At 42.3% G+C, this 22742-nt stretch overlaps 1 protein-coding gene across 2 annotated transcripts in view; it reads right to left on the bottom strand.

Moving 5' to 3' along the window:
* apbb1ip (amyloid beta (A4) precursor protein-binding, family B, member 1 interacting protein) overlaps positions 1–22742 on the bottom strand; it is a 141893-nt gene that overhangs the window by 13868 nt on the left and 105283 nt on the right. For both annotated transcript variants that reach the window (XM_063044265.1, XM_063044266.1), the window contains exons 8-10: positions 18549–18620; positions 729–872; positions 338–448 (exon numbers count right to left, since the gene is read on the bottom strand). In XM_063044265.1, coding sequence (XP_062900335.1) covers positions 338–448; positions 729–872; positions 18549–18620 — 327 coding nt within the window. The remainder of the gene's footprint in view (positions 1–337; positions 449–728; positions 873–18548; positions 18621–22742) is intronic.

Below are 22742 nucleotides of genomic sequence, written 5' to 3'. Positions count from 1 at the left end.
GAATATTCCAGTAAGGGATTGCTACTTAAGGGTTCTAGAAGTTGGGACTTTGTGAATACATGTGCAAAAATTTAGGTAAATTTGTATCTGAAGCAATCTATTCATTGTTTCTGGATTGTGTCACTTAGAGATGAAGAATGCTGGAGAATGGAACATTCTTCCAAATTCCAATGAAGAAATATTCAAAATGGTGGTATAAATATGAGGTGATTCTATACACTTTGTCCTAACTTAAAAGCACAGTTGAAAGCAGGTTGAGTTTGCAATTTCATACTTAATTCTTAAGAAAATAGAAACAGAAGACTGTAATATATTAAGTAGAGTTAGCATGATTTACCTTTAGTACAAAGCAATGGTCAGTCGGTGCTTTGTATTTTGCTTTATAATTCATTCCGTAGTAAATATTGACATTCTCAAATTGGATGAAACAAACCAGATCACAAGACGTCTGTTGGAAAATTCAAATCTTTTAGAATCTATTTGCAAAGTCATGGAAATACTGAAGAGAGAACTCATCATCAACATAATTTCACTGAATTTCCCTGGTAGATTAATAGATAAATTTGGCTGGCTTCTTGATATGTTACTGCCACTAGGAGGAGTGCAAACACTTCTGATACTCCTTATTAATAGATTTCATGCCATGTGGGCTTTCGTTGGGAATCTTTTCTTGACTTTAACATTCAGGATTCTTAATTTAGTAAAAGCAGATTTTTACATTTCCTAACCTTAGTTTTTCCTTTAGGAACATAATAAATCCCAGATGCACGCAGAAGAAAGTACCGCCTCTTCCATGATTTTTTTCCATCTTCTCTTACATACAGGGCTCCTTCTAGCTCTGGTATGACGACAGACGTTCCACAAAAGCATTCCTGTGTGTACATATAGATTTAATTAAAATGATTGGAAATTTAAATGTTTTAAGCAGTTTGTTTTCATTACAAATGTTTTAGAACAGAGCTAATAAACATGAGTTGCAATCAGGTCAGATACACATGATGGAGTGGTTTAAAGCTCAAGGAAAATCAAAAACCTGGAAATCCAAAACAAAACAAGAAATTTTGGAAACACACTGTATGCCAGGCAGCATCTGTGTAAGGAGAAACATAATATTCTGGACACAGAGACACTTTGTTGTTTTATGCTGGTTTCAGAAGGATACCATTAAGCTGAAAATAGTACAGGAAAAATTGGGGTGATATACTGCATCCGGTGCTCCCGATGTGGCCTTTTATATATTGGTGAGACCCGACGCAGACTGGGAGACCGCTTTGCTGAACATCTACGCTCTGTCTGCCAGAGAAAGCAGGATCTCCCAGTGGCCACACATTTTAATTCCACATCCCATTCCCATTCTGACATGTCTATCCACGGCCTCCTCCACTGTAAAGATGAAGCCACACTCAGGTTGGAAGAACAACACCTTATATTCCGTCTGGGTAGCCTCCAACCTGATGGCATGAACATTGACTTCTCTATGTTATGCCATCCCCTTCTCGCAATTCCTCCGTCTCCGCCGCATCTGCTCTCAGGATGAGGCTTTTCATTCTAGGACGAGGGAGATGTCTTCATTTTTTAAAGAAAGGGGCTTCCCTTCCTCCACTATCAACTCTGCTCTTAAACGCATCTCCCCCATTTCACGTACATCTGCTCTCACTCCATCCTCCCACCACCCCACTAGGAATAGGGTTCCCCTGGTCCTCACCTACCACCCCACCAGCCTCCGAGTCCAACATATTATTCTCCGGAACTTCAGCCACCTCCAACGGGATCCCACCACTAAGCACATCTTTCCCTCCCCGCCTCTCTCTGCATTCCGCAGAGATCGCTCCCTACACAACTCCCTTGTCCATTCGTCCCCCCCATCCCTCCCCACCGATCTCCCTCCTGGCACTTATCCGTGTAAGCGGAACAAGTGCTACACATGCCCTTACACTTCCTCCCTTACCACCATTCAGGGCCCCAAACAGTCCTTCCAGGTGAGGCATCACTTCACCTGTGAGTCGACTGGGGTGATATACTGCGTCCGGTGCTCCCGATGTGGCCTTTTATATATTGGTGAGACCCGACGCAGACTGGGAGACCGCTTTGCTGAACATCTACGCTCTGTCCGCCAGAGAAAGCAGGATCTCCCAGTGGCCACACATTTTAATTCCACATCCCATTCCCATTCTGACATGTCTATCCACGGCCTCCTCCACTGTAAAGATGAAGCCACACTCAGGTTGGAAGAACAACACCTTATATTCCGTCTGGGTAGCCTCCAACCTGATGGCATGAACATTGACTTCTCTAACTTCCGCTAGGCCCCACCTCCCCCTCGTACCCCAGCTGTTACTCATTTTTATGCACACATTCTTTCTCTCACTCTCCTTTTTCTCCCTCTGTCCCTCTGAATATACCTCTTGCCCATCCTCTGGGTCACCCCCCCCCCGTCTTTCTTCCCGGACCTCCTGTCCCATGATCCTCTTGTATCCCCTTTTGCCTATCACCTGTCCAGCTCTCGGCTCTATCCCTCCCCCTCCTGTCTTCTCCTATCATTTTGCATCTTCCCCTCCCCCTCCAGCTTTCAAATCCCTTACTCACTCTTCCTTCAGTTAGTCCTGACGAAGGGTCTTGGCCTGAAACGTCGACTGTACCTCTTCCTAGAGATGCTGCCTGGCCTGCTGCGTTCACCAGCAACTTTGATGTGTGTTACAGGAAAAATTTACAAGGTTTCCCAGGACTGGAGAGATTAGTTTATAAGGAAAGGCTGGATGGGCTGGGACATACTGTATAACATAGGAGCCTGACGAATGACACTTTAGAGATTTACGAAATCACGAGGAGTCTCGATAAAGTAGATTGCCACAATCTTTTAGTTCCCTAAAATTTTGTGGTGATTCAGCCAATTCCACCCAGACTATGCAAAAGGAAGCAGGAGTTCTGTGCCAGTGTATATGAATACTAATTGTATGTTGTGTGATGTCTTACAGTTGATTAAACATTATGGGAATGATAATTGATATTTATTTTGAAGAGATTTGAATTGAGACTTATCTTGTCCTCAGTCAGAAAACACAAAAGAGATGCCAGTAGTGATAAAGGTCAAACATTTAGTGGAACTGCAACTGGATTCTTGACTACCTCATGCGGTGAGGATGGGAAACAACATCTCCTCCTCGCTGACCATCAACACTGGTGCACCTCGAGAATGACTATGTGGCTAGGCACAGCTCCACTGCCATCTATAATTTTGCCGATGACACATCTATTGTTGGCGGAATTTAAGATGGTGATGAGGAGACATACAGGAGTGAGATAGATCAGCTGTTTGAATGGTGTCACAACAACAACCTTACGCTCAATGTCAGTAAGACTATGGAATTGATTATGGACTTCAGGAAGGGGAAGTGGAGGGAACACACATCAGTCCTCATTGAAGGATTAGCGGTAGAAAGGGCGAGCAGTTTCAAGTTCCTGGGTGTGAACATGTCTGAAGATTTATCTTGAGCCCAACGTACTGATGCAATTACAAAGAAGACAGGACAGCGGCTTTATTTCATTAGCAGTCTGAGGAGACTTGGTATGTCACCAAAGACTCTCAAAATTTTATAGATGCATTGTGGAGAGCTTTCTAACTGGTTGCTATGGAGGGACCATTGCACAGGATCAGAAAAAGTTGTAGAACGTTGTAATCTCAGCCAGCTCCGTCACGGGCATTAGCCTCCTCAGCATTGAGGACACCTTCAAAAGGCAATGCTTCCAAAATATGGCATCCATCGTTAAGGACCCCAACACCCAGGACATGCCCTATTCTCATTGCTACCAACAAGGAGGAGGTACAGGAGCCTGAAGACACACACTCAACATTTCAGGAACTGCTTCTTTTCCTCTGCCATCAGATTTCCGAAAGGATAATGAAACTATATACATGAACGACCTCATTATTTTTTCCTCTCTTTTTGCACTAATTACTTAACTTACTTTTTTATATATGTACTTATTGTAATTTATAGCTCTTCATTATTATGTTTTGAAATACACTGCTGCCACAAAACAACAAATTTCAGGACTTACTGTATGTCAGTCACACTAAAACTAATTCTGCTTCTGATTCTGAATAGTTGAAACCGTCTCGTCCTAATGTGCCAAAACAACTATATCTATCCTACCGTGGAGGCCAACTGATTCAGAACAGGTTACAGATTGACTTTGGAACTTGGTATTTTTGGGTCAGTATTGCACTAGGTATAATTTTTACTGTGATTCATGGTACAATTCTGCACTGTACTAACATGATTGTAGCCTTGGCTCAAATCAATGTACTTACGGGGATTCAGCTGGCTTGAACCTCCTTGGCTTTATCTTCCTGTTTTCAGCTATTTAACCAGAATTAATTACATTATATGTGAGCCAAAAATTTGATGATAAAATTGATTTTCCTCATGAGTATCCTTACACTAACTAATTTTCTGGAAGTATAGGTTCTTGTCATGAGGAAATTGATCATATGGATTGTTCTAATTGAATTAATATTCTCTTCCAAAGCTGATATGCTTTGGAGCGATATAACAAATTGCAGCCTCTTAAGCACTGTGCAATTGCTATGAACTATTAATCAAAATGAGCTAAAGCAATGCAAAATGAATATATTTATGAATAAAATTCCATCATCATGTGAATAATTATTTTCTTACTAGAATTCATTTGTCTTGCATTTCTTGAGAATATTCACTAAACCCTAAATGTTTGATTTTCTGGTAGTTCAAAAACAAAGCTTTTCAGACAAATTTATGATTTACTATCATGATATTAAATAATAACTATAAATAAATTCATTCAGTGCTTTGAGACTGGTGGCTTTTTAAGTCCCATGTCTAAAAAAGTTGGACTTAGGTGTATTTTAGAACTTTGTTAATCTGGACTGTTCTTTCACAAATCCTAACTTTGTTTCTCACACTGGAGGCCAGTGAATAGTGGTATGCTACAGAGTTGGTGCTGGATCCTTTGTTATTTGTAATTATGATTAGGACATGAACGTACAAGGCATTGTCAGTATGTTTGTGAATGATGCTAAAATGGTGTTGTAGAAAGTTATGACAAATAACGGGAATTAGACCAGCTTAATCATGTGGGCTGAAGACTGGCAAATCACTTTCAATCCAGATAAATGTGATGTATTGCATTTTGGGAGAACAAACCAGGGTGGGACTTATACAGTGAATGGTATGGCCCTGGGGTGTGCTATGGAACAGACCGACCCAGAGTGCAAGCACATAGCTCACTGAATGTGGTATCACAGACAGATACGGTGGTTAATAAGGCTTACGGCATGCTAGCTTTTAACAGTCAGGGCACTGAGTATAGAAGTTGGAGAATTATGTTGTAGTTATATAAGACATTGATGAGGCCACACTTGGAGAATGGTGTACAGTTTTGGTTTCTCTATTATAGGAAAGATGTTATTAATCTAGAACAAGTGCAAAAAAAGATTTAACAGGGTGTTGCTTGAGTTGTAAGAAGAGGTTGGTTAGACTAGGAATAGGAGACTGAGAGGTGACCAGATAAGATCATGAGAAGCACAGACAAAGCTAAAGTACATGGTCTTTTTTTTCCTGGTAGGTGTACTAAAACACTAGAGAGCACAGATTTAAGCAACACACGCAAAATGCTGGGAGAACTCAGCTGGTCAGGCAGCATCTATAGAGGAAGTGAACAGTAGCTGTTTCAGGATGAGACCCTTCGCCAGGTTTAAGACCCTTGATGCGACCCTTCAACAGAGGTTTATGTACAACGTAGAACATTATTGTACAGTACAGGCTCCTCAGCCCATGAGGTTATGACAAACTTCTAATTTACCCTCAGGTCAATCTAATCCTTCCCTCCCACATAGCCCTCCATTTTTCTTTCATCCATGTGCTGATCTAAGAGTCTTTTAAACGTCCCTGATGTATCTGTCTCTGCCACCACCCTTGGCAGCATGTTCCAAGCACCCACCACGCTCTGTGTAAAAAAAAAACCTACCTCTGACATCCCTTCTACACTTTTTCTAATAACTTTAAAATGTTGCCCCTTCGTATTAGTCATTTCCACTCTAGGAAATTGTCCCTGTCTGTCCACTCGATCAATATCTCTTATCACCCCTAACAAGTCACTTCTCATCTTCATTAGATCCAAACAGAAATATCCTAGCTCACTCAACCTTTCTTCATCAAACATGCTCTCTAATCCAGGCAGAATCCTGGTAAGTCTTCTCTGAACTGAAGCTTCTTCATCCTGCTTATAATGAGCTGACTAGACTTGAATACTCCAGGCGTGGCCTTACCCGTGTTACAGAGCTGCAGCATTACCTCACGGCTCTTGAACTCTTTGACTAATGAAGGCCTACTTACCATATGCCTTCTTAACCATCCTATCAACCTGTAGGGAAATTTTGAGGAATATGTGGATGTGAATTCAAAGATCCTTCTGTTCTTCCACATTGCTAAGAATCCTGCCATTGAACCTGCACTCTACCTTCAGGTTCGAACTTTCAAAGTGTATCTACCTCACACTTTCCTGGATTGAACTCCATTTGGCACTTCTCAGCTCAGCTCAGCATCATCTCAATGTCTGGTTGGAACCTATGATAACCTTCTGCACTATCCACTATAATATCAACCTATGTGCCATCTGCAAATTTATTAACCCACCCTTCCACTTCCTCATCTAAGTGGAATGAGTATCAAAGGTGAGAACTTTTTCCTCACACAAAAGGTGGCCTGCATTTGGAATCTGCCAGAAAATGTGGTTGAGATGGGTACATTAACCGCAGATAAAAATTTGTGGATAAGTACAAGAAAATTCCAGGAGAGAGCTGCGACAACGAGCAATCTTTAGCAGAAGACCAGAGACGGCATGTGGGGCCATCAAGACGAATGTGGAGGAATAAGGGTTGGCGGTCACTCTCTTCATGGGAGGTCGCGCCAGGCGGAGGTCATTTTCTACGTGGGAGGCCACGTTGGGCTAGAAGTCACTCTCCATGGGTGACTGCATCTGGCCTGAGTTTGGGAAACCTCATGTTGACAGATTAAGACAGGTCACTCCCCATGGAAGGAGTGAGTTCGAGCTATCGCTGTCCTTGATGCTGATGGAAGATGTTTTTGAAATTCCAAGACCTATGTGATTCCAAGACCCAGGTGATTCCAAGACCCATGTGATTCCAAGACCCAGGTGGACTGTAGTTTATATTGGTCTCCTTCAGCTTACTGCGCTTTCTTTCTTGTTGCTGATTGACTGGTGGGTGAAATGTTGCTTTTTGGGTGAGGGAGGGTTGGGATTTGGGGTCTGATGTTCTTGTTGGTGTGGGTGATCTGTTAGTTTTTTGTGGTGTGAGAGAGGGCATTGGGGGTTTTAGCTGCCGTTTTCCGGATGGGCAATGTGTCAGTCCTTGTGCAAGGGAGAAGTTGGGGAAGGGGTTTGGGGTTTGCAAGTTTTGTTCCATTTTCTTTTTTGTGTGGGGAAGGTTGGTATTTTTTTTTCAATGACTTTTATGGGTTTTCTGTATTTCATAGCTACGTGGAGAAGACAAATCTCAGAGTTGTATTCTGCTTACATACTTTGATATTAAAATGAACCTTTTTCATGGATAGAAGGGGGTTTGGAGGCCCACGGCCGATAGAGGCAGATGGGATTAGCTCGCTGGTCGACACAGTTGGCATGAATGAATTAGGTCAAAGGGTCTATTACCATGCGAGATAAATCTATGACTCTAAATCAGTCTTATATTAGAACTTAAATAAGAATTGGAGTAAATTTTGTGGTCTCAAGCCAGCTGTGCTACTCATTTCATTATAATTTATTAGATCTTGATCTCAGCTTCACTTTCCTGTCTGTTCCTCCATCGTCCAAAATTCTATCTTTCTCACCCTTGAGTTTATTTGATATTCCTGCTGGACCTGTGCTAATAATATCAGATCTACCTGATTAGCAATACTCAGTACTTGTATTGATTGCATGCAGGGTGAGATCTGACATATATTAACAGAGTCAGAATATGTGGAAAATACAGCATTAAAAGTTGGGTGTTCATTTGGTATTTTGCAGTGCTTCCTGTTTCATTGAATCTGGGTGAATAAACCTGTCAACTTCCCTGAAGAGTGAAGACAACTTGAACAGTGAGAATCAATGAGATCTCAGGAGAATTCTCAGCTCTTTGTGCAGGTTAAATGATTAAGTGGCTCTTATTGTATATTTTCCAGTTAAGGATAAACTTGGTACTTGAAGCAAGCTTCAGAGTTTTCAGCCTATACTGGAATTTAGGAGAAAGAGGCTAATTGGTCTCGTAGAATCAGGATTGTCAGAACTTCCTATTATTCAATGTTCAAAGTTCAAAATAGATTTATTATCAAAGTACAAATATGTCACCATATAATACCCTGAGATTCTCTTTTTTTGCAGACATTCATAGTAGAACAAAGAAATTCAATAGAATTAATGAAAAACACATTAGGGAACTGTGGTTAACCAAGTCTGTATATTGAAGGTTCTGTCAGGGAAAAGAAGGAAGTACATGTTGACTAAAGGTAAATGATATCGATTTTATAGGGGATAAAGGAGAGAATTTAAGAAAGAAATTAAGAATTTTAAAATTAAAAAGGGGGATGAAAAACGTTGGCTACCAGAGTTATGGAAAATAGATCCTAAAACATTTTAATAGTATATAAAAAGCAAAAGATAGCTAAAAAAGAATTGGTCCCTTCAGGAACCAGATGGGTAATCTATATGTGGTTATGAATGGGGTCCTAAATTTATACTTCTCATTTATGTTCACCAGTGAGAAGGATTTGGATGTTGGAGAGTTGGGAAGGGGTACACTGATATTCTGGAGCATATCTCTGTCGGGGGGAGGAAGATTTAGAAAGTTAAGAGCACAGTAGGGTGTATAACTCCTCAGGGCCTGATGGGATCTATCCTTAGATTCTTTGGGAAGCAAGAAAGGAGACTGCTGGGACCAACAGAGATGCTTGCTGCTTTTGTAAACTGTGAATGCGGTCCCAGGAGACCAGGAGGATAGTGAACGATGTTCCATTGTTCAGAGGGGTGATATCGTTCAAACCAGTAAGTCTTATCCCTGGTAAGAAGGATTCTGAGGTACAAGATTTGCATTCACTTGCAAAGGCAGGGACTAATAAGGTGTCAGCAAGGTTTTGTGCACATTTCTGATTGAGATTTTTTTCAGCAGGTATCCAAGAAAATAAGGAGTCAGAACAGTGATGTGGTTTGGTTGGTTCTGGACTTCAGTCAGACCTGTGATGATGTCCCCTTTTGGTTGGCTTAGAAAGTTAAAGCAAACGGGACTCAAAGCAACACACACACACACACACAAAATGCTGGGGGAACTCAGTGGGTCAGGCAGCATCTATGGAAATGAACAAACAGTCGATGTTTCATGCCGAGATCCTTCTTGAGGACTGGAGAGGAAGGGGGAAGACACCAGAATAAAAAGGTGAGGGGAGAGGAAGGAGGATAGCTAGAAGGTGATAGGTGAAGCCAAATGGTGGGAAAGTTAAAGGGCTGGAGAGGGAGGAATCTGTTAAGAGAGTGGACCATGGGAGAAAGGGAAGAAGGAGGGGCACTTGGGGAAGTGATTGGCAGGTGAGAAGAGGTAAGAGACCAGAGTGGGGAATAGAAGAAGAGGGGAGGGGGAGGGAATTTTTTTTTTTACCAGAAGGAGAAATCGATGTTCATGCCACCAGGTTGTCATCATTTGTTGCTCCTCTACCCTAAGTGTCATCTCATCATTGCAGAAAAGGAGGCCATGGAGCAACATGTCGGAATGGGAATGGGGATGGGAATTAAAGTGATTGACAACTGGGAAATTCTGCTTTTGGCAGAGGGAGCAGAAGTGCTCGACAAAGTGGTATCCCAATTTATGACGGGTCTTGCCAATGTAGAGGGCCACTGGATACAATAGATGACCCCAACAGGTTTGCAGGTCTGCAGAGCTGCCTCACTTGGAAGGACTGTTTGGACCCTGAACAGAGCGGAGGGAGGAGGTGAATGGGCAAGTGTAGCACATTGGTCACTTGCAAGGATAAGTGCCAGCAGGAAAGTTAGTGGGGAGTGATGAATGGACAAGGAAATTATGGAGGAAGCGATTCCTGCAGAAAGCAAAGGACGAGGGAAAGATAAAGATGTGTTTGGTGGTAGGATTCCTGTGGAGACGGCAGAAGTTGCAGAGGCTCATGGGGTGGTGACGTCCTGGAAAGGAAAGCCAGATCCTGGGAACAGACGTGGCGGAGATGAAGAAACTGAGGAAAGGGAATTTCATTTTTACAGGAGATAGGGTGGGAAGAGGTGTAGTCAAGATAGCCGTGGGAATCTGTAGGTTTATAAATGACGTTGGTAGACAATTTGTCTCCAGAGATGGAGACATAGAAACATAGAAAATAGGTGCAGGAGTGGGCCATTCGGCCCTTCGAACCTGCACCGCCATTTATTATGATCATGGCTGATCATCCAACTCAGAACCCTGCACCAGCCTTCCCTCCATACCCCCTGATCCCTGTAGCCACAAGGGCCAAGACGGAGAGATTGAGAAAGGGGAGGGAGGTATCAGAAGTGTACCAAGTGAATTTAAGGGCAGGGTGGAAGTTGGAGGCAAAGTTAATGAAATTGATGAACTCAGCATTGGTGCAGGAAACAGCACCAGTGCAGTCATCAATGTAGCGAAGGAAGGATTATGGACCATTACCAGGGAAGGCTTGGAACATGGACTGTTCTACATAGCCGACGAAAAGGCAGTCATAGCTGGGTCCCAAGCAGTGTCTATGGCAATCCCTTAAGTTTGTAGAAAGTGGGAGGAGCCGAAGGAGAAATGGTTGAGGGTGAGGACCGGATCTGCTGGACGGAGGAGGGTGGTGGTGCATGGGAAGTAGTTGGTTCTTTTGTTGAGAAAGAAGCAGAGAGCTTTAAAGCCTTCTTGATGGTGGATAGGAGTGTATAGGGCCTGGACACCCATAGTGAAAATGAGACAATCAGGGCCAGGGAATTGAAAGTTGTTGAGGAGATGGATTGTTGAGAAGTGTCATTGATGTAGATGGGAAAGGACTGAACCAATGGGGATAGCATAGAGTTGAAGTATGAGGACATGAGTTCAGTGGGGCAAGTACATTCTGAGACAATGGATCAGTCAGGTTTGTAGATCTTGGCTAGGAGATAGAATTGAGCAGTGTGAGGAAAGGGAGCTATGAATTTGGTGGCAGTGGATGGGAGTTCTCCAGCTTTGATGAGGTCAGTGAATGTGTCAGAGACAATTTTCTGATGGTTCAGAGTGGGGTCCTCTTCAAGGAGCAGGGCAGAGGGGATGTCTGGGAATTGCTGTCTGACCTCAGCAAGGTAAAGGCTAGTCCATCACACTACAACAGCAGCTGCATCAAAGAGACATTGGTGCACAAAGACGGTGTGCAGTCTAACAGCGAGTGATTGTCTTAGTCACTGTCCTTATGATTGCAGGACCCTGTTGGACATTGTTAATGTGGAATACTGCAAGTCTGATTAATTTTTTGTTTTGGTGACTGGTAAGGGAGCTGCATGGCCTCCGTTTTAGCAAGGTCTAGGCCTCAAGCCGTGGTGTCGCCTGTTTGCAGCCACCCTGGAGTGAGACGTCAGAGTTTCTGTGTTCCACCAGACTGTGGAGGTAGTGTGGAGTGGCATCTGTGCTGGAGTTGGTGCTGCCTTCTAGTGTTTGCATGACCGAGGCTGCCTGGCCTGCTAAGTTCCTCCAGCATTTTGTGTGTGTTGCTTGGATTTCCAGCATCTGCAGATTTTCTCTTGTTTGTGACAAGATGAATGGTGTTCGACTGCAGTCTGCCGGAATGCTCATGGAACCTTTATGGATTCTGGGTCTTGGACTAAATTGTTTGATGTGTGACTGTATTTTACTGCTGTCTTATATGAGCTATCTTCTCCATGGATTGTCACCTTGTCGTGGTGGAGAAGTTTGTGTGGTCCTGTGATCCCGAGAGCAATGCCGTTTGGAGCTATGCTCCTGATAGGGTCACCCATGGTGGTAAGGTCAAGGATGAGGTCCCTGACAAAGAGCAATCCAACCAAGACCTCAACAGTGGAACAGGCGGATGAAGTTACTTCGAACTCAACGGCTGTGAAGGCGGATGAAGGCTGCAACAAATCCATCAGCTCCAATCATCGTGGTTTCCATGCTGTTGGAATCAGTTGATTGATCTGTGAAGTATTGTGTGCTTCTTGGAGTGCAACATCAAGTACACATTAAACAAATACACGCACAGGTGTCTTCACTCTGTGGGCCACTTCTTCAGAATGAAGACCATCATCCTCGACCTCGAGGGATAGCCACGACGATGACGATATGTGCTATGTGTGCCTTCTGTTGTGGATGACTGCAGGTACTGTGTTTTGCACCTTGGTCCTGAAGTAGTGCTGTTTCAATGGGCTGTATTCATGGGTATTCATGTATGGTTGAATAAAAATTAAACTTGAACTTGAAGGAAAGGCATGGAGAGATATGGCCCTAATGGAAGAGAGGCATTAAGATTGGTGTGGACATGCTTGGACAAAATGATCAGTTTCTGTGCTGTATGGTTCTATCACTCAAAGCAATTTCAGTCATAACAACATGAAGATACCCAAAAACGTGGCTGAAATTACAAATGCCAAAGTTTAATTGCAAATATGTAGGAAATGAAAATATAGAAAAAAAACAGTTGTTGTTTTCTTGAAGGGTGTTAATGGCATTTAGCGAGGCTGAAAATGACTGAGAGTGTTGTTTATCCATTATAGGAGCGTCCTTATTGCTTAGATCACCACTGCTGAACATTGTAAAAATAATCTCACATCACATACATTGTGGGTGTTGTTTAGAAGTACAAAAACAATACACTATTTGTCAAAGTGAAGATATGGATGAAAACAGTGCAAGCTTCTCATGTCGATCACTCAGCAGAGACCTCTTCATTTGAGCATTGCCTGTGGTTTGTGCCTGCCACACAAGAGTCATAAAATCTATTTGCTGCATTACTTCTGAATAGTTGCAATCTAGTCTCAAGCAATTGAAAATTGTCATAATGCATTTATACATAGACTGTAATTTATGGTGTTCCATCATTAATAACTATAATTTTATGCTAAATATCTTCACAATGCTTTATTAATCCACATTCTGTTTTAATAGTTCAAATTATACAGTATCTAATGCAGAATTCAAATTTATGTCAATATTTCCATATAAAGCTACTCTGAACATTGCATGAACTCCATAAACACTACCTCATTGTTTATCATTCGCACTCTTTAAGTATTTATTTATCTGCCTATTTAATTATTTCTATTTTTCTATCTACCTATTTATCTATTTTTGTGACTTCTAGTAATTTTTATGCTTTGCATGATACTGCTGCCGCAAAACAACATTGTTGATGATTAAAGCAACACACATCAAAGTTGCTGGTGAAGGCAGCAGGCCAAGCAGCATCTATAGGAAGAGGCGCAGTCGACGTGTCAGGCCGAGACCCTTCGTCCTGAAACGTCGACTGCGCCTCTTCCTATAGATGCTGCTTGGCCTGCTGCCTTCACCAGCAACTTTGATGTATGTTGCTTGAATTTCCAGCATCTGCAGTATTCCTGTTGTTTTTGTTGATGATTAGATTAGATTATGAGAACACGCAGTCCTCTTTTATTGTCATTTAGTAACGCATGCATTAAGAAATGATACAATGTTCCTCCAGAATGACATCACAGAAACACAAGACAAACCAAGACCAAAAAACTGACAAAAAACACATAAATACTGTAATTTGATAAAGAACAGACCATGGGCACGGTTAAAAAAAAGTCTCAAAGTCTCTCGAAAGTCCCATCATCTCACGCAGATAGTAGAAGGGAGAAAAAAAACTCTCCCTGCCATGAACCTACAGCACCACAAACTTGCCGATGCAGCACGCTGGAAGCACCCGACCACAGCCGACTCTTCAGTCTGTCTGAAAACTTCGAGCCTCCGACCAGCCCTCCGACACCGAGCACCGAGCACCATCTCTGCCGCGTGCTTTGACCCCGGATCCGGCAACAGGCAACAGGCAAAGCCGAGGATTTGGGGCCTTCCCCTCCGGAGGTTCTCAATCGCACAGTAGCAGCGGCAGCGAAGCAGGTATTTCAGAAGTTTCTCCAGATGTTACTCTGTGCTTCTCACATCTGTCTCCATCAAATCAGGATTGTGCACGGTACCTACTTAACAAATACCAATATCATTTTGGAGCGGCTGTGCGCGCTGTGTCGCGCCGCCATCTCCTCCTCCCCTCTGTGAGAGTCCATGATAATAAGCCTGATTCTGATTCTGCTGGTTATTTTACTGACTGTTATTCATCTTCCTATTCCTTAACAATTATGAATCAATGAACAGATGGTTTTTAAGCTAGGTCTACCAGGGTTGATAAAGACCAGAGTGATCAAGGTGATATATTGTTCAAAGCAAAATCTGAAGTGCAAGAACCACCTAATAGTTTGTCGACATTTATAAAGGTAAAAGTTAGGTCAATGTTTTGTTTTTATGCCTGAAATGTTGCTCTATTCATTACTGACAGCATCTGAACCCCCAACCAGTATCTGCTCTACTAATATTCAATATGCTTGTGAGGAAATTCTAGGGTACTTTGAAGACTGACACTCTAGAAGCTTGTGGGTGCTGTGACACAGCATGTCTATATTCCTTTGTTGTATGCTGCTCCTTTTCTTCACTTCAGTGTAGTCATGTTGAGTTCTCAGCAGGGAGATAAAAATAGTGAGGAGAAAAGACACTTATTCTAATTGCATTTCAGAATATTTTCCTCACTGCAAAGCCGTCCTTTTGGTCTAATGCACCCAGAATTATCTGAATTGATCAGAAAGCAAAGGTTTCACTTAGCTCAGTTGTAGCTATTCACTGTTATGGTGTTCAGGGCTCGACTGTTGTCGACAGCTTCTGTGTTCCTTTGTTACTTTGCTGCAGTCATATCTTTAAACTGCAAACTGTTGTTTCTGTCCCCCCCCCAATACTAAAATATTTGATAGATATTACAGTCCGAACAAACTGATTCCTCTGTGTTGTTATCAAAATTTGAACATTCTATAGTGTAGGGAAGTGTATGGTCGTGCACTTTGGTAGAAGGAGTAAAGGCTTAGACTATCTTCTAAAAGGGGAGAAAATTAAAAAATCAGAGCTACAAAGAGACTTGGGTGTTCTTTATGCAGGATTCCCTGAAGGTTAACATGCAGTTTGAGTTGGTGGTAAGGAAGGCAAATGCAATGTTAGCATTCATTTCCGGAGGACTCGAATATAAACGCAAGGATGTAATGCTGAGGCTCTCTAAGTCAGCGGTCCCCAACCACCGGGCCGTGAGGAAACGATATGATTTGGCGATAGGAGTCAGCTGCACCTTTCCTCATTCCCTGTCACCCCCACTGTTGAGCTTGAACACACGGGAGGTCATTAACAGCGCGTCATCCATTTCAGCGCGGGAAGGCTTGCAAATGACGGCGGGCTGAAAAGTATGTTTGACATAACATCTCTGCTGGCACTCTGGATCAAAGTCAAGGCTAAATATCCTGAGACAGCCACGAAAGAACTGAAAATGTTGCTTCCATTTCCAACATATCTCTGCAATGAATGCAACGTAAACTAAATAGACTGGACATAAGGAACGTCCTTCGAGTATCGCTGTCTCCCTTCACCCTTCGATAGGACCGTGTTGTTGCAGGGAAATAAGCCCAGGGCTCCCACTGATTCAGCGATATTGGTGTGTTGCAATGATTTTATATGTTCATACGGGGAAAATATGTGCTGTGTGTTTAATATCCAAACGTTACTTAAAATGTTATGATGCTATTGACTGATAAGTGACTTATATAACCATAGAACAATTACAGCACGGAAATAGGCGATCTCAGCCCTTCTAGTCCGTGCCGAAAGCTACTCACCTAATCCCACCGACCTGCACTCAGCACCTAATCCTACCGACCTGCACTCAGCCATATACCTATCTAATTTTTCTTTAAATAACATCGAACCTGCGTCTACCACTTCTACTGGAAGTTCTTTCAACACTTCAAGCTCCCCGTCCTCCCCTGATTATTGACTTATCACTATGTTCATGCGAGGAAAATATGCGCTGTGTGTTTAATATTAAAATCGTTAGATAAACACTTTTAGAAACGGAATTGAGTGTATTAGCCCCTTATTACCAATATTCCGGTCGTGATGAACACCCCCCCCCCCCCCCGAACAGAATCGCCAAAAACGCTTTGCAGAGAATAATATCGGCAGGTACACGCATGGGCAGGTCACACTTGCGCACTGGTGCCCGCGCAAGGCTTCATGGTCATTGTAGTCTTTCTTTGACTGCTACTCTTGTCCGTTGGCAACCCTCCCCCCCCGGGTCGGCCGGTCCGCAAGAATATTGCAATATTAAACCGGTCCTCAGCGCAAAAAAGGTTGGGGACCCCGCTCTAAGTCATTGGTCAGGCTACATTATGACCAGTATTGTGAGCAGTCTTGGGCCTCTCACCAAAGAAAAGGTATGCTGGCATTGGAGACGGTCCAGAGGAGGTTCACGAGAATGAAACGGTTAATGTATGAGGAGTGTTTGATTGCTCTGGGCCTGTAGTCACTGGAGTTTAGAAGAATGAAGGGGGAGCTCATTGAAACCTATCGAATGTTGAAAGGCCTGGATAGAGTAGACGCAGAATGGATATTTCCTATAGTCTAGGACCAGGGGGCACAGCCTCAGAATAGAGGGATGTCAATTTACAACAGAGATGAGGAGGGATTTCTTTATCCAGAGGGTAGTGAACCTGGGGAAATTAATTGCCACAGGTGGCTGTGGAGGCCAAGTCATTGGGAATATTTAAAGCAGAGTTTGATAATTTCTTGATTAGTAATAGTGTCAAATGTTACGGGGAGAAGGCAGAAGAATAGAGTTCAGAAGGACGATAAATCAGCTATGATGGAATGGTGGAGCAGACTCAATTGGCTGAGTGGCCTAATTCTGTTTCTATGTCTTACGGTCTAAAATTATATCATATAATCAAACAGCATAGAAAGAACCATCAAATCATTCTGCTCTCTTTGTTTCCCTTATGGTCCTATTTTTTTCTTTTTTGATATTGAATCAATGCCTTCTTCAAAGTCACTTTTGATGTGCATCCAAAACTCTTGCAGGCAGAATATCATAGAATGAACCAATATGTTTTCAATGTTGTTTTGGTTTCCTAGCTATTACTGCTGAAAATGATCTACTGATAATGCAATAGCCTCTGTCCTGTGCCACCTGGAAAATGGGATCTCATATGCCAGGTTGCTGTTTATAGACTTCCATTCAACATCATCATACTTCAGAAACTGGTGGGGAAACTGTCCTCGCTGGGTCTTATTACTTCCCTCTGTAACTAGATCCTGGACTTAACAGAAAGGCCACAGGGAGTCACGTGGGTAGCAACATCTCTTGTCCCATTACACTGAAAACTGGCACTCCCCAGGGCTGTGTGCTCAGCCCACTGCTGACACATGACTGTGTTGCAAGATCCAGATCAAATTGTGTCATCAAGTTTGTAAATGACACAACAGTGGGTGGCCTCATCAACAATGATGACGAGTCGGAGTACAAGAGGACGTGGAGCAGCTGGTGGGCTGATGTGAGAACAGCAACCTAAGTCTGCGTGTGGAGAAGACCAAGGAAATGACTGTGGACTTCAGGAAGGTGCAGATGAACCATCCCCTTCTGCGCATACATGGCTAACCTCTGTATACAGAATTAAGTCCCCCAAATTCCTGGGATTTCAAGTCATGGACGACCTCACCTGATCCCTCAATATCACGTCCCTGAGCAAGCAGCAACACCTCCACTTCCTGAGGAAATTGAGGCAAGCAAAGGTCCCCCCCCTCCACCCCTTAACTTCAGTGAATTTTACAGGAACACCACTGGGAGTGCCCCGACAAGCTGCATCTCCATCTGGTGTGGAAGCAGGAGAGCATCGGACTAAAAGTCACTACAAAGGACTGTGCGAACAGCTGAGAGGATCATAGGGGACATTTATCAGGAGCACTATGTCCATAGGGCTCAGTATTATTAAGGATACCACCCATCCATCCAGCACCCTCTTTGATTTTCCACCATTGGGCAGGAGATGACGATGCATAAAAACAGGAACGGTCAGGATGGCAAACAGCTTCTTCGCTCAGGCCATTAGGTTTCTGAACTCACTGCTGCATCGCATTTGAAGTGCCACTGGAATTTGAACTGTACTCTACAATATTTAATTTAATGCACTTTACTTTGTTTATCTTGTGTAATTCATTTGTGGACTTAATTCTTTCTTTCCTGGTTATTTTGTGTTACTACTGTGCTTTACATTGTTCGTTTGGTGGTATGCATATATATAGTTAAATGACAATAGACTTGACTTGATTTCACTATGGCCAATTAATGTTTGTTTTTCACACTGATGCAAATGCTTCGTTTGATGCGTTCTGGGGGTACCAGTCATTATGCTGCTACAGGGGTTAGAGATTTACTCACCTCCAGTAAAGCCTCCTTATTTTTCTCTTTCATATTTTTTCCTTCTGTTTTCTTCTTTGCAATGTAGAAATTCTGGACATAAAATAAAACACAAAGAAGACTTTTTTTTAAATATAAAGAGAGGCAATTTATTTTTGAAAGATAAGACTATTATGATCACTGTTTTGAACGCTGACTGCAAAGCTGGTGATCAAAGTCTATTAGATGATAACTTGTGTCAATATGTTTCTCAGTCATTGCCCAGACCTGGTGACCTGCACCTGTGGGGTTTGGCGTCATCGAGACACAGGATGGAAACAGGTCCTCTGGCACAACTCATCTATGCTCAACAAGTAGCCTTCTAGCTTGCCAGCATTTGGCCCATATCCCTTTAAATCTTTCCTATCTATATCATTGTTTAAATGCTTTGTAGATGTTGTAATTGTGGCGACCTCTACTGTTACCTTTACCACTTGTTCAATATACCCACCACCCTCAATCTAAGTTTAAAAGAAGTGGACCCATTGATTCAAAGCTTGCTAAGTTCTAGGAGAGTACCAGAGGATTGGAAAGAGCCAATGTGACTCCTCTGTTCAAAAAGGGAGGAAGGCAGAAGATGAGGAAACCAGAAGGTCAGGATGCGAGAGTCAATAACTGAAGCAGGATCTTACATTCAAACCTATTATACATGCTACTATATCAGTCTTTGAGGCTGCTTTGGGGAGAATTGATAGAGGAGAGCCTGTAAATCTGGTGTATTTAAATTTCCAAAAGATATTTGACAAGGTGCCGTTAAAGAGAGCCCAAAGATCGAAACCTGGCTGTCACATAGAAAACAATGAGTTGGGACAAATGTATCCTTTTCAGATTGGAGGGATGTAACCAATGGAGTATCCTGGGGATCAGTTCGTGGCCCTCAATGCTTTACTATTTGTGTTAATAGCCCGGAGGAGGGAACAAAACAGTTTACAGATCTGCCGATAATACGAAGGGCACGTTGTGGTTGCGCCATGGAATATTGATTGACTGAGTGATTGGGAAAAACCCTGGCAAATGGAATTTAGTGCAGACCCAGAGCTGCCCTCGTGTTTCAGCTCACAATCTCATATAGTGCCACCCAACCTGTCCATTCGTCCAACACTGTCTTACAGTGTTAGGAAGAAAGTTGCAGCATGCATCAATAATACATTAATACACCTAAAAGGCCATGTTCCAATGTATATTGGGACAGAGACAGGGCAGATAGGAGGACATTTTACAGAGTTGTCAAAAACTAGAAGATGTGGATTTAGAATGAGGATTAAGGGTACTGAGAGAGAATGTTTGCAATTAGGGGTTCGGAACCGGAAACACACTGCTTAAGTGGATGGTGAAAGCAGGCACTTTCATAACATTTAACAATTATTCAGAGATGAGCAGCTGGACTGCCAAGGCCTAGAAAGCTATGGATCAACCATCGGTCAATAAGAATGGTGTAGAGTGACAAGAGATAGGCTGCACCTACGAGGAGGGCTGAAGGGCCTGTTACTGTGCTGCATGACTCTGTAACAATGTGATCATGACCAGATTCTCCACTACATTGATATTTAATGTGGCTTAAATATTGTCCAGGATGCCAGGGATAACCTCACCATTTGGTCATGCCCTCTTCTCATTACTACCACGTGGAGGAGGTCAGGAGACTGAAGAACCACACTCAGTGTTTTAGGAACAGCTTCTTTCCCTCCAGCACCTGACTTCTGAACAGCCATGAAGTGCAACATTATTTTTTTTTGCTCTATTTATCTATCTACATATCTATCTATCTATCTATCTATCCTTCGAGTAATTTTTATGTCTTGCACGGTACCGCTGCAACAATACAACAAATTTCATGACATGTGTCCATGATAATAAACCTGATTGTGATTCTGTTTCTGCTCTTGAGGAATGAAGCTTTTACATGTTTCACATCATATGAGAGAAAAGGCAATCCTCTGTTCGATATTTCAGTTGAAAAATGAGACGTGGTTTCACTATGCGATACTCCCTTTGTTCAGTACTAGACTGTCAGCTGAGACAGTGCATTCAAATCTCTGGAGTGCTTCTTGGTCTTGGAATCATCTAACCCAGATGGTTGTCAATTAAGTTAGAAATTAAGGCTTTGTATACATAAACTTCTCCAGACTGGGATCAAAATTTTAAAGATACAATGTGTCTATGAATCCTATCCATCTGGGGTTAATGCAAAGATGAGTCAAATGGAAGGGAAAACTAAAAAGCAGGCAACTGCCTCAAGATAGGAATATTGTGCAGATTTTAAATCCTGCAAGGTTGGTATTGGGCACAACAGACATTTCTGAACTGTGACAGAGAACAAAACACTTTCTCCAGGAGTTATATGTTCCTTCAAGCACTAGGATCATTAGCCTAATTATACCATAGTGTTTTATCTTTTAATGGTTCAGGATTTGGAAGAAACTCTTTAGTATATTTAATATACGCCGAAATTCAGTGACTTCAATGACAGCACAGTTACTGTTATGACAGTGAAACTTTTCAATGCCATCTTCTGGAGAGTAACCAAGGTTTAATTGCCTAACTTACTATCAGCTCTCACGGTAAAGATTCAGCTTCATTGAGAATCATATGCTCCATGTCACCATTTAACCACATAATTTTAATAACATAATTCCTGACAATGTGCAAAAGAGATATTATGGAAGATCCTAAAAATATGTAATCATTTCAACATAGTTTGAAAATTGATGGAAAAGGAGAAATTTTAGTTTCAGTATCAGATAAATTTTGCTGTCCGTGTATATTAATAGTAACAAGAAAGCCTCCACTGTGAATTCTGCAAAAGAGTTCAGACTAAGTGTATTTTAACAGTCTAATATTTGTCTTCAAATACACTATAATAAGAGATAAAACTAATTTAATTAAGGATAACCTGCATGGCTTCCTCCACCATTTGTTTTCTCAGGACACATATGGGCGGCAATTCTTGAACTCGAATCATTTATCACCTTTCCTCACGACTTCTGCTGCTCTATTACATGATCTGTCTCTGACTCATCCCGAGTGACACACACAAAATGCTGGAGGAACTCAGCAAGCCAGGCAGCAACGATGGAGGAAAATAAACTGCTGACTTTTCGAGGCCAGTCTCAGCCCGAAATGTCGACTGCTTATTTCTCTCCGTAGCTGCTGCCTGACCTGCTGAGTTCCTTCAGCATTTTTTGTGTGTTACTCCAGATCTCCAACACCTGCAGAATTTCCTGTCTCTGACTTTCTTTCTTGATCTATTTATGGGATTATTCTGGGGTTATGAAATTATGGATAGAAAATATTCACTATATGAGAACTAATCTTCAAGAAATAAAACTTGTTCACAATTTAACTTCAACTGATACATTAAGGCTATTGAAACCTATCATTTTGGGACATTGTGATGCTTAGTCTGTGGAAGACAGTAGATAAATGTTACGGTAATCGGTAGTCATTGAAAACTTCAGATGGAGCTCAGGGAAGGCACTAAATGGCCAGCTCTAGTACTAGCTCACAATTAAATATTTCAGTGGCCACTCCTGTACTGAGTGTATTTTCATTGTTTTCTGCTTCTGTGGCCAATCCACATCAAGATTCAATGTGTCGTGCATTCAGAGATGTTCTTCTGCACACCACTGTTGTAATGCCAGGCCACTTGAGTTATTGTCAACCCTCTGTCAACTTGAACTAGTTTGGCCATTCTCATCTAACCTCTCTCATTAACAAGACATTTTCATGCACAGATCTGCCGGTAACTGAATGTATTTTTGTTTTTTGCATCGTTCTTTATGAAGTCTAGAGACTGTTGTGCATAAAAATCCCAGGAGATCAGCAGTTTCTGAGAAAATCAGAGCACCCTGTCTGGTACTGACAAGGTCAAAGTCACTTAGATCACATTTCTTCCACATTCTGATGTTTGGTCTGAACAACAGCTGAACCTTGTGATCACGTCTGAATGCTTTTATGCATTGAGTGATTGCCACATGATTGGTTGATTAGATATTTGCATTAATGAGCAGTTATACAGGTGTACCTAATAAAGTGGCCACTGAGTGTATCTCTGCCACTTAAGCAACACACATAAAAGTTGCTGGTGAATGCAGCAGGCCAGGCAGCATCCCTAGGAAGAGGTGCAGTGGACGTTTCAGGCTGAGACCCTTCGTCAGGTTTCAGCCTGAAATGTCG

This window comes from Mobula hypostoma, chromosome 3 (genome assembly GCF_963921235.1).
Source record: "Mobula hypostoma chromosome 3, sMobHyp1.1, whole genome shotgun sequence".
Lineage (NCBI taxonomy): Eukaryota > Metazoa > Chordata > Chondrichthyes > Myliobatiformes > Myliobatidae > Mobula > Mobula hypostoma.
This window is presented reverse-complemented; position numbering and strand designations above follow the sequence as displayed.